The 12,977-nt window shown below is 38.9% G+C and overlaps 1 protein-coding gene across 1 annotated transcript in view; it reads left to right on the top strand.

Moving 5' to 3' along the window:
- The window catches only part of LRRC69 (leucine rich repeat containing 69), a 76,720-nt gene extending 67,995 nt beyond the window's left edge, over positions 1-8,725 (top strand). The window contains exon 8 of the mRNA XM_040261105.1: positions 8,397-8,725. Within this exon, the coding sequence (XP_040117039.1) occupies positions 8,397-8,516 (120 nt within the window). The 3' untranslated portion in view covers positions 8,517-8,725. The remainder of the gene's footprint in view (positions 1-8,396) is intronic.
- The last annotated feature ends 4,252 nt before the right edge of the window (positions 8,726-12,977 follow it).

Genomic DNA, 12,977 nt, shown 5'->3' with positions numbered 1-12,977 from the left:
AACACCATCTTCCAAAAACACAATAGATGACTCTACGTGTATATAAATGGTCAATACCAAAATCAGATTGATTATGTTCTTTGCCACCAAGATGGAGAAGCTCTATAAGATCATAAAAACAAGACCTGGCTGACTGTGGCTCAGATCATGACTAAAGTTCAGGGTTAAGTTGAAGAAAGTAGGGAGAACCGCTGAGCCATCCAGGTATGACCTAAATCAAAGCAGTCAATATGTCAGAATATTTGGAAAACCCAGCAGTGGCCACAAGACTGGGAAAGGTCAGTTTTCATTCCAGTCCCAAAGAAGGACAATGTCAAAGAAGGTTCAAACTTCTGTACAATTGCACTTATCTCACATGCTGGCACGGTTATACTCAAAATCCTTCAAGGTCAGCTTCAGCAGTATATGAAACAGGAACTTCCAGATGTATAAGCTGGGTTTTGAAGAGGTAGAGAAACCAGAGATCAAATTGCCAATTTTTGTTGCATCATGGAGAAAGCAAGGGAATTCCAGAAAAATGTTTACTTCTGCTTCATTGACTATGCTAAAGCCTTTGACTGTGTGGGTCACAACAAACTGAAAAATTCTTCAAGAGATGGGAGTACCAGACCACTTTACCTGCCTCCTGAGAAACCTGTATGTGGGTCAAGAACCAACAGTTAAAACCAGGTGTAAAACAACTGACTGGTTCAAAATTGGGAAAGAAGCATAACAAGGCTATATGTTGTCACCCTGCTTATTTATCTTATATACAGAGTACATCATGTGAAATGCCAAGCATGATTCCAGCTTGATGAATTACAAGGTGGAATCAAGATTGCCAGGAGAGCTATCAACAACCTCAAATATGCAGATGATACCACTCTAATGGCACAAAATGTAGAAGAACTAAAGAGCTTCTTGATGAGGGTGAAAGAGGAGAGTGGAAAAGCTGCTTTAAAACTCAACATTCAAAAAACTAAGATCATGGCATCTGGTCCCATCACAGCAAATAGAAGAATAAAAAAGTGGCAGATTTTTATTTTTGGGGTTCCAAAATCACTGTGGACAATGATTGCAGCCATGAAATGAATAGATGCTTGCTTTTTGGAAGGAAAACTATGGCAAACCTAGACAATGTATTCAAAAGCAGAGACATCACTTTGCTAACGAAGTTCCATCTAGTAAAAGCTATGGTTTTTACATTAGTCATGTATGGCTATGAAAGTTGGAGGATAAAGAAGGCTGAGCACCAAAAAATTGATTCTTTTGAACTGTGGTGTTGGAGAAGACTTGAGAGTCTGTTGGAGAGCAGGGAGATCAAACCAGTCAATCCTAAAGTCAATCAACCCTGAATATTCATTGGAAGTACTAATGCTGAAGCTGAAGTTTCAATACTTTGGCCACCTGATGCAAAGAGCTGACTCATTGGAAAAGACCCTGATGCTGGGAAAGATTGATTGGGAGAAGGGGGTGGCAGAGGATGAGACGGTTAGGTAGCATCACCAAATCAATGGATGTGAATTTGAAAAACTGGGAGATGGTGGTGAACAGAGGAGCCTGGTGATCTATAGTCGGGAAACTACTTAGCTACTGAACAACAATAGCATCATGAATGATCTCACATACTGTCTCTTGATTGCTTCTACTTCTGTGGGAATTCATTGAATTCTCTTTTCCCTTTAAGGAACTCTTCTTAAACTGCTAGGTACAGTTAACAATTTTATTCAGTATACATGATTTTTTTTTTCCTTCTAAAGAATCTTAAATTTCATTCAACTGCAGCACATTTATTTGCTGTGCATTACCAGAATGTTTGAACCTCCCACGTGAAACTCAAAAGCCATTGATTACACAGAGATGGTGATGAGAGGGCAGTATCACTCTGTACTGGAGAGAATGTTGCATAGCTAGATGGGTCGCTGAGTCATGAGCATGATTTTCTTTATGATTTCTGCCCTTATTACAGTCCAAACTGCCTTAAGGGTGGACTGACCATGTATAGTATATCATGTTAGTCAAGATTCTTTTGAGAGTGAAAGTAGACAGCATTCTTAGTAACTGAAAAATCAGGAAGCCAGGACTGTCCTAAGCAAAACTGAATATTCCTACACTTCCTAATTGAAGCAGTTAACTTTAGAGGAGTGCTCATTCCTGGTGCTTATGTGGAATAGAGGAGTTGTCATTCTGAATGTTCATCTTGTATTTTTAAACTTACTTTCAGGGCTTCCCTTGTGGCTCAGATGGTAAAGAATCCACCTGCAATGTGGGAGACTGGGTTTGATGCCTGGGTTGGGAAGATCCCCTGGAGAAGGGAAAGGCTACCCACTCCAGTATTCTGGCCTGGAGAATTCTATGGACTGTATAGTCCATGGGGTCACAAAGAGTCGGACACAACTGAGCAACTTTCACTTTCACTTTTCATTTTCACTTTCAGTCATTCCATAGATATTTGAGAGCTTGCTTTAAGCAGGGACGTCTGGGTGCTAAGTACCATGGAAACAAATAGGGAACCTAGTTTGTCTCAAATGGTTAAAATCTAAGAGTTTAAACTCTGAAGATGTACAAGACATTAGCTATAAACTCAAAATGTTAAATGAGACTAGTTGCTTTAGGGATTCAAACTGTAAGATGAGATTGCTATAGGTTGTCAGGCCTAGGAAGTGTCTAGGCAGATGCTGAAACTTGTGCAGGGCATTGACATAGTTAGAATTCAGATACATGGAGAAGGAAGCAGGGAAGATATTCTAGGAGAAGAGAATAGTATGGAGGCAATAGAGTCATGTTTATAGGCAATGAATCAATTAAGGTGATTTGTGGCTAAGAGTAGGAGAAAGAGAAATATTAGGGTCAAATTCTGTGAACATGGGAAAGGATAGAATAAAGAGTTTGAACTTGATCCTGTTTGGAAATGGAGTGCTCCTGAATGTGTGGGGAGGAGTCAATGCTATAAAAAAGAATTTTAGAAGGAGTCATTTGGGATTTAGAAGGAATCATTTATGCTAGAGTAATTGGAGTTTGAAGAGAAGAGAAACTGAAGAACAGAGACCTGTTAGAGTGCTTGCCTGGTGGAATGTGAGGGGTAGAAGTAGAAATGCAAGGAAAGGAAGTGCCATGAGGGAGGAAGGAGAGCAGAACGTGGTGACTGATTGGACGTGGGAAACCCAGAAGATTCCAGAGGGATCTGATTTGGGGCAAGACTTCAGGTTTCATTTTAGACATGTTGAGTTTCAAGTGATCAAGTGACTATGTTTAGCAATCAGTTGGAGACAGACTAGAATAGCAGACAACAAACTTTTATGCTTTATTTGAAAATATGTACACTTTCCAATAACTGTTCATTCTTCCAAACAGTTCTGCAAATTATTATTAAACTCTGATCAAAACACTACATTGGAGAAAGAGGCTGGGAGGCACACTATGACTAAAACAATCTAGAGTTTAGTGAACTTAGATTCTTGTCATGTCTCTGCCTCTAACTATGAGGCCTAAGGTAAGTCACCTTCCTTCTCATTATATCTGGACCAGTTTCCTCATCTGTATAATGAAGTGAGTAGATTCAAAATCTCTCCTAGCTCCAGAGTGCCTTGATTTCTTAATTGGGAGAGTGGCTATCATAGTCATACTTTTTATGGTCCTGCTAATTCAGAACATGATACTAGTATTCGTTTCCCATTGCTGCTGTAACAAATTTCTAATAATCTTGATGTTTTAACAACAAAAATGTATTATCTTATAGTTTAGTAGGTCAGAAGTCCAATATGAGTTTTACTGTGCTAAAATCAGTGTCAGGAGGTCTGCATTCCTTCTGGAGGATTCTTTCCTCCAAGAGAGAATGCATTTTCTCACTCTTTCCAGGGTTTAGTGGCCGCCTACATTCCTTGGCTCATGGTCTCCTCCCTCCATCCTCAAAGCCAGCATTGGCAAATCTAGTCCTTCTCAGACCACGTCACTTGGACTTTCTCTTTTGCCTCCCTCTTCCACTTTCAGTGGTCCTTACAATGAAATTGGGTCCACCTGGATAATTCAGGCTAACCTCTCCATCTTGAGATCCTTTTAATCTTTTTTTTTTTTAAGATCTTTAATTTTATCACACCTGCAAAGTCTCTTTTTCCATGTAAGATAACATATGTAGTCACAGGTTCCACAGTTTAAGACCTGGATATTTTGGGGGAGCCTTTTTCCTGCCTACCATGATACCTTTTCCTAAAAAAAAGAGAAAGACATCTATCTCTTCTTTCCTAGTCCTTGCGCTTCATGAAATACTGAAACTTTATCCAGAGCTCTGCTTTATACTATATGATATAAATATATATTTTGATACTTTTTATTTCTTAAAGCTTAAAATATGGTAGTTGTCACTCAGGCATATTTTAAAAACAACTCTCAATTCCACCATTCAATGAATATAAAACTTAGTAAGCATGCATTTTCAAACTTAAAGTGTAAGACTACTTTTCCTTAAAATACGGAGAGGATTATAATCATGTTTATTTCCTTTATGAAATAATGCATTTCACTGTAGAGACTAAAGAGTGAAAATTAGACTTCAGTGTAGCATTTCACATTTTAAAGCTTTTTGCTAAAAAGATAGAAAATCATAAACCAACTCCTTTCCTTCTCTGACTTTGGCTTGATAAAAAGGATGTTTTGGCGTTTCAGTTTCTAACTGTAAACAACAAAGCAGTATTTATCTTTGGTAGAGTTACGAGGTGTTATTAATTGAGGTTTTTGTCATAATTCCTTTGTAAATGCTTATTTCAAATGGGTGTATGTTATACAATTAGAAATATATGTCATAGTGGTGACAGTGCCACAGATGGAAATAGAAACTTAAATCGGCATCAAGAGTCGAGGTATTAGAGATTTTCTTTTCTCATGTAAGCATTACTGAGTCCAAAGACTTTAGATGGAAGAGTATATTACCAAGGAGTTATATTGAGTCCATTTTTCTCAGTAAAATTCCCAGGAAACAATTAATAGCCGTGAGAGATATGATATCAAAATAGTAATTATTAACTCAGAGAATAACCGCAAAGTGTTCAATACAAAGATGATAATGGCTTTTCGTAAAATAAGATACTAAAAAATTTAAATAAAGTATTGTATTCTAATTAAACAATAATATCCTCCATAAGAGGAATGAGGAACACAGACATCTTGCATTCCTGCTTGTAGCAAGGGCCAAGTCAAATTCTGTTCATGCAGTTTCTTAAAGACACAAGGGAGAATGGCTAAAACCACAGCAGAAATAGAAAATGCTTTTAATAGTTTCTGTTATGAACTTTTCACCTCATGGAGAGATTGGACAAAGAGAATTGGATTGCTGTATGGCCACACTTGCTTCCTTGGTTTGTGTTTGTCTTTCTTCAACCTCCTCCTCTTGGTTCATGGCTCTGCTCTTTGTCCTGCTTTCTTAAACAGAAGCTGAGTGAAGTGCATGTAGCACGGTGTATTTTGATAGCTGTTACTTCTGGATGAGATGTGTTACAGTAGTCGACAGCAATAGCTTGTTAGATGAGAGGGTTATCTACTATGTATATGGAAAGGCCACATTTAGATTTCGGCTTTTGTCATTAGTTATTTAAGTACCATTTCAACATTCAACCATTATAAGCTAATTAATCAATTTGATCTCATATAGAATAGATTTGAATTATTATATATAATGTGTCTGATACTGTACAACTACTTATGAATTCTTATATCTTTGGACTAATATTTATTGTTGATGTCCCGTGAGTCAACATTTTATGATCTGTTTATTATTTATATAGAGAGTATATTTTCCCCAATACAAAATGAACATTCTTGAATTACTGCTCTCATAGTTAACCTTTTCTATTAATAAATGTCTTTTTGTATCTTCTCCAGGTAGCCACATTCTAGACATCCTTAAAGCCCTAGTTCACTGTTTTGTTATATTGTGAAGTCTTGCTTCATATGCAGCCTATGGTGATGTGTCTTTTCTCTGCGCCCATGCAGAACACGTCATTGGATTGAGCCTTACGTTTCTAGTTCTTTTTTTGTGTTTATGTCTTACATTTCCGACTAGTTGCTGAAAGATTCTTAGAGGCAGGGATTGTTTCTTATATATCTTTGTATCTTTGCACTTTTGCCTAATAGGGTACAGGTTTTTGGTTGTTATTTGTCATAACTCCTAGCTGCAAGTAAAAGAAACCCACCTCACACACTAACTCAAGTAATGAAGAAGGTCTAGGGATAAGTCTGGCTGAATATTTAATCATGCTGGGTTGGGTATCCAAATTTATTCATCCAGAATTTGTCCTCCTGGTTTCCTTTATTTTGACTTTTCTCTCAGATTGCGTGCATGTGTGCTAAGTTGCTTCAGTCGTGTCTCACTCTTTGTGATCCTGTGGAGTGTAGCCCGCCATGCTCCTCTGTCCTTGGGATTGTCCAGGCAAGAACAACCCACTGGAGTGGGTTGCCATGCCCTCCTCCTGAGGATCTTCCCGACCCAGGGATCGAACCTGCATCTCCTGTGGCTCCTGGTCTGTAGGTGAATCTTTACCACTGAGCCACTGGAAGTGCCCTTGCTCTCCAGTTAGAGTTCTCTCAGTTGTGTCTTTTGGCTGTGGAGGGAGCACTTCCCTCTCTCAACAGATTCAGGGAAAGCTTTGGGGCTGATGATTATTGGTTTTATTGGAAGCTCTTGGGTCATGTACTTACATGGCTATGGTAGTGGGATCAGTTGCCCTCTCTCTTTCATAACATTTGCACTGAAATTGGAGAATGGGTAGTTCCCTAAAAGAAGAGGTGGGCTTTTGTGTCAGCTGGTGGGAAATGGGTGCTGACAGACAAAAAATAATATTCCCATTAGGGAATTTCAGCCATGTTTCCTGGTTGATCACATAAACTTCTAGGAAATAAGTCAGATTTGTAGAGATTCTAATTTTCACCCTCATCCAAAATATTTTATCATTAGTATTCTCTGAGCCTTTGGCTCTTCGTTGATTTATTACCAAAGGTGAAAGGTTATTACTCTCTTGAGGGTGGATTAATAGCTGTATTTAGGTGCTTTAACCTTTAAATAGGCCCAGGGTGTTCTTTTATGGAAGAGTGAACAGAACAGTAATGAAATCTTTTACTGTGGATTGTAGTAATTATAGCCCAGTGGGTTGGTTAATGATAAAACTAAGCAGCGTTATCAACCAATTAAACTTTGACTCTGTTTTGGACTCTATCACTGAGAGCTGTGTTGACCTCAGAAGTGTTTATAAAGCATATAAATGGTAAGCTTTGAGGTTGCCATTATTTCAAATATAGTGGTCAGAACATGTACACTAAGAGGTCAATACTTTGGCCACCTGATGTGAAGAATTGACTCATTTGAAAAGACCCTGATGCTGTGAAAGATTGATGGTGGGAGGAGAAGGGGACAACAGAGGATGAGATGGTTGCATGGCATCACTGACTCAATGGACATGAGTTTGAGTAAACTCTGGGAGTTGGTGATGGACAGAGAGGCCTGTCTGCTGCAGTCCATGGGGCTGCAAAGAGTTGGATACGACTGAATGACTGAACTGAACTGGATTGAAATGGTCAGAACATGTACACCAACTTAGTGTATATGTTTTAAAGTTCCTTATTTGTACATTTAGAAGTAACATGAGAGATATTGTAACTACAAAAACTTAAGTCATATATTGGTCAACTTGCCTGAAACCTAGCCCGTGAAAATCTTAATGAACATTGCAGACAATAAACAGAGTATCAGGAAGATTAATTTCCATGAGAAATGGATGCTAGGTGAAACTGAGATGTGTATTGAAGTGCTCAGTTAGTCTCTGTTCATTGATCAGTTTAACATCCCTGTAGATCAGAATCAGGTTTGTGTGGATTCTGTATCATTTTTTTTGCCTTCATCCCAGAAACTTTACAACTAGGCAATACAATAATATCTTTGGATAAAAGCCTAGATAATCTTTTATCATTTGAATTTTATTTAGTGTTGAGTATACCCTTCTTAGGGCTTCACTGGTGGCTCAGGCAGTAAAGAATCCACCAGCAGTGAAGAAGACCTGGGTTTGATCCCTGGTTGGGAAGATCCCCCAGAGAAGGGAATGGCAACCCACTCCAGGATTCTTGCCTGGAGAATCCCATGAAGAGAGGAGCCTGGTGGGCTACAGTCCTTGGGGTCACAAAGAGTCAGACACGACTGAACGACTAGGCACAGCACACAGCAGCACGCCTTTGTTAACTAGTTAAGCTTGTTTGTTTGTGTGTGGGAAAAGAGCAAATCAAGCATAAATAGTTTAGCATGTACTTTAGAAATCAATATTCTGAAATCTCCGAGAAAGCTAATATTTATTTACTTAAAATACTTAAAATATTGTAAATGTTTAAAATATTTATTGAGTAGTGCCTTAATTTTATTTTTAATGTTTACTTTTTAGAACTGGAAAATAAGCAGAAATCTACAGCTGGTACCTCTTCGAATATTAATTTGTTCTTATAAGTGTTTTTACCAACGTAACCCTAGCATCTTTGGGATTGCTCAGGTGCAGAGCAGGTAAGAAGCTCATTTAGAGCCTCTCATGACTTGCCCATCAGCTCTGCACACATAGGCAGATTATGCCCGGCTTGTGATGCACTGCTCTTTGTCAATACATTAAGTAAAGGAAGAAAAGAAAAGAAAAGGACCAATTTAAGCACCACAGTCTACCTTTAGATTGTTTAGACTCTTAAGTGTGCTGAAAAATAAAATAAAAAAATAGAAAAATCAGTGTATGTGGCAATTGAGTGTCATTTTTTTCTGTCATTTTATTTTGATGGGGTCAAGTGTTTATTTTATGGGTATTTTGCAAGTGAAAGAGAATCACTTTTCAGTACTGATAGTTCAATTATGATTTCAGTTGAGTTCTTATTTTCTAAGAGGCACTAAAATCTTTCTTTTTCTTTCTTTATTAAGGTAACATTGGTTTATAACATTATGTAAGTTTCATATATTCATTGTTATATTTCAGCTTGTGTATACACTACCAGAAGTTTAGTGTCCATTCACTGCCATATGGTTAATCCCCTTTATCCATTTTGCCCTCCCCCAGCCCACTTCCCTTCTGGTAATCACTAATATGTTCTTGGTATCTGTGTGTTTATTTTGCTTGTTTATTTTATATTCCACATATAAATGAAATCATATAATATTCGTCTTTCTCTTATTTCATTTAGCGTAATCCCCTCAAGGTGCTTCCCTGTTGTAGCAAATGACAATATTGCATCTTATTTTTTTTATGACTGAGTAGTATTATATAATATCCCATATCTTCATCCATTCATCATTCATGAACACTTAGGTTGTTCCCATATCTTCGCTATTTGTAAATAATGCTGCAGTGAACATAGGGGGCATATGTCTTTTCAAATCAGTGTTTTTATATTCTTCAGATAAATATACAGAAGTAGAATAGCTGGATCATGTAATAGTTCTATTTTTAATTAAAACATTTTTTATTGAAGTATAATTGATTTATAATATTGTTAATTTCAGTTCAGTTCAGTCACTCAGTCATGTCTGACTCTTTGTGACCCCATGGACTGCAGCATGCCAGGCCTCCCTGTCCATCACCAACTCCTGGAGTTTACTCAAACTCATGTCCTTTGAGTTGGTGATGCCATCCAACCATCTCATCCTCTGTCGTCCCCTTCTGCTCCCGCCTTTAATCTTTCCCAGCACCAGGGTCTTTTCAAATGAGTCAGTTCTTCACATCAGGTGGCCAAAGTATGGGAATTTCAGCTTCAGCATCAGTCCTTCCAATGAATATTCAGGACTGATTTTCTTTAGGATGGACTGGTTGGATCTCCTTGCAATCCGAGGGACTCTCAAGAGTGTTTGAGCATCTCCTGTGGAGGTATGGGTCGTCAGTGGACTGCCACAGGGACAGGGGCTCTGGTTGCAGCAGACTTAGGTGTGGCATAAGCCCTTTTGGAGGAGGTCGCCATTAATTCCACCATAGAGCTGCCAGAACTTACAGAGGAGAGAAATAGACTCTTGGAGGGCACAAACAGAACCTTGTGTGCACCAGGACCTGGAGAAAGGAGCAGTGACCCCATAAGAGACTGACCCAGACTTGCCCGGGAGTGTCCAGGAGTCTCCGGTGGAGGTGTGGGTTGGAGGTGGCCTGCTGCAGGGTTGGGGCCACTGAGGGTAGCAGTGCATGCATGGGATCCTTTGAAGGAGGTCGCCATTATCTTCATCACCTCCATCATAGTTTGGCCCCAGGTAAATAACAGGGAGGGAACAGAGCTCCACCCATCAGTAGAAAATTAAAGATTTACTGAGCATGGCCCCACCGATCAGAACAAGACCCACTTTCCACCACGGTCAGTCTCTCCCATCAGGAAGCTTCCATAAGCCACTTATCCTTATCCATCTCAGGGCAGACAGCCTGAAAAAACACAATCTGATCACATGGATCACAGCCTTGAAATGAAACTATGAGGCATGCCGTGTAAGGCCACCCAAGATGGACAGGTCATGGTGGAGAGTTCTGACAAAATGCAGTCCACTGGAGAAGCGAATGGCACACCACTTCAGTATTATTGCCTTGAGAACCCCATGAACAGTATGAAAAGCTAAAAAGATAGGACACTGAAAGATGAACTCCCCGGGTGGGTAGGTGCCCAATATGCTCCTGGAGATCAATGGAGAAATAACTCCAGAAAGAATGAAGAGACGGAGCCAAAGCAAAAACAACACCCAGCTGTGGATGTGACTGGTGATGGAAGTAAAGTCTGATGCTGTAAAGAGCAATATTGCGTAGGAACCTGGAATGTTAGGTCCATGAATCAGGGTAAATTGGAAGTGGTCAAACAGGAGATGGCAAGAGTGAATGTGAACATTTTAGGAATCAGCAAACTAAAATAGGCTGGAATGGGTGAATTTAACTAAGATGACCATTGTATCTACTACTGTGGTCAAGAATCCCTTAGAAGAAATGGAGTAGCCATCATAGTCAACAGAGTCTGAAATGCAGTACTTGGATGCAATCTCAAAAACGACAGAATGATCTCTGTTCATTTCCAAGGCAAGCCATTCAGTATCAAAGTCTATGCCATGACCAGTAATGCTGAAAAAGCTGAAGTTGAACGGTTCTATGAAGACCTACAAGACCTTCTAGAACTAACACCCCAAAAAGGTGTCCTTTTCATGGTTAGTTTCAGGTGTACAGTAAAGCAAATCTATTATACAAATACATATATCTACTCTTTTTTTAGATTCTTTTCCCCATAAGCCATTACAGAGTACTGAGTAGAGTTTCTTGTGCTATACAGTAGGCCCTTGTTAGTTATCTGTTTTATGCGTATGCCATTCACAGCAACATGAATGGACCTAGAGAGTCTCATACTGAGTGAAGTAAGTCAGGCAGAGAAAGACAAATATCACATGATGTCACTTATACGTGGAAACTGAAAAAAGGCTACATGTGAACTTTTAAACACATATATATTCTTTAAAACTAAAATAGACTTACAAATGTAGAAAATAAACATGGTTATGGGGTGTAAAGGGTGGGGGGAGCAGATAAATTGGAAGATTGGATCAACACATATATATTTTTAATTTTTTGAGGAACCTCCATACTGTTTTCTGGAGAAGGAAATGGCAGCCCACTCCAGTATTCTTGCCTAGAAAATCCCATGGCCAGAGGAGCCTGGTGGGCTACAGTCCATGGGGTTGCAAAGAGTCAGACACGACTGAGTGACTTCACTTCACTTCATACTATTCTCCACAGAGGCTGCACCAATTTACTTTCCCACCAACAGTGTGTGAGGGTTCCCTTTTCTCCACATCTTTGCCAGTGATTGTCGTTTTTTGCCTTTTTGGTAGTATCCATTCTAAGTGGGTAGGAGGTGATATCTCATGGTTTTGATTTCCCTAATAATTAGTGATGTTGGACATCTTTTCATATGCCTGTTGGTCTTCTGTATGTCTTCCTTGGAAAAATGTCTGTTCAGATCCTCTGCCCATTTTTGAATCAGGCATTTTGTTGTTGAGTTTTATGAGTCCTTTACACATTTTGGATGTAAATGCCTTATTTGATACTTGATTTGCAAATATCTTCTCCTGTTGGAGGTTGTCTTTTCTTGGTGTTGATGGTTTCCTTTGCCGTGCAAAAACATTTTAGATTGATGTGGTGGTGGTGGTTTAGTTGCTAAGTCGTGTCCAACTCTTGGAACTTCATGGACTGTAACCTGCCAGGCTCCTCTGTCCATGGGCTTCTCCAGGCAAGGATACTGGAAATTTATTTTTGTTTTTGTTTCCTTTCCCTGAAGAGACGTATTTAGAAATATATTGTTAAGACCAGTGTCAAAGAGTGTAATGTCTGTGTTTTTTCGAGGAGTTTTATGGTTTCAGGTTTTACATTCAATTCTTTAAAGCACAGTTTTGTGTATGATGTGGTTTATTTTCGTTCTTTTTTTGTAGTGGCTGTTCAGTATTCCCAGTACCATTTGTTGAAGAGACTGTCCTTTCTCCATTGTATGTTTTTTGTTCCTTTGTTGTAAATTAACTGTCCATATATGTGTGGATTTATTTCTGAGCTCTCAATTCTGTTTCATTGATCTGTGTATACTTTTCTTTCAATACCATGATATTTTGATTACTTTAGCTTTGAAGTACAATATGAAATCAGGACAGTGATACCACCATCTTCTTTTTCTTAAGGATACTAAAGTCCTCTTGACTAAGGTAAAACCTTCATTCCACTTAAAAATGAGTAGAAGCTGAAAACCCAGTCTTGGTTACTCCTAACATCACTTTGTTCTTGCCTTTAAAGCTTATCAATTTTTTTTTTCCACAAGAAAACCATGGGAAGTAGTGCTGGGATGAGAATTTGACTCCTTTTCTCTGTGGGACAACAGAAAAGTAGGGGGGAAAGTTATGAAAATGTGTAGTACAGTTTGCATAGATGAGTAGCTTTTGGAAGTGTGGTTCTGTCCAGCAGCATCCACATCACTTGAAAACTTGTTGGAAG

Source organism: Oryx dammah, unplaced genomic scaffold, assembly GCF_014754425.2.
Source record: "Oryx dammah isolate SB20612 unplaced genomic scaffold, SCBI_Odam_1.1 HiC_scaffold_19, whole genome shotgun sequence".
Lineage (NCBI taxonomy): Eukaryota > Metazoa > Chordata > Mammalia > Artiodactyla > Bovidae > Oryx > Oryx dammah.
Note: the sequence above shows the minus strand (reverse complement) of the source record. Positions and strands in the feature narration are given on the sequence as shown.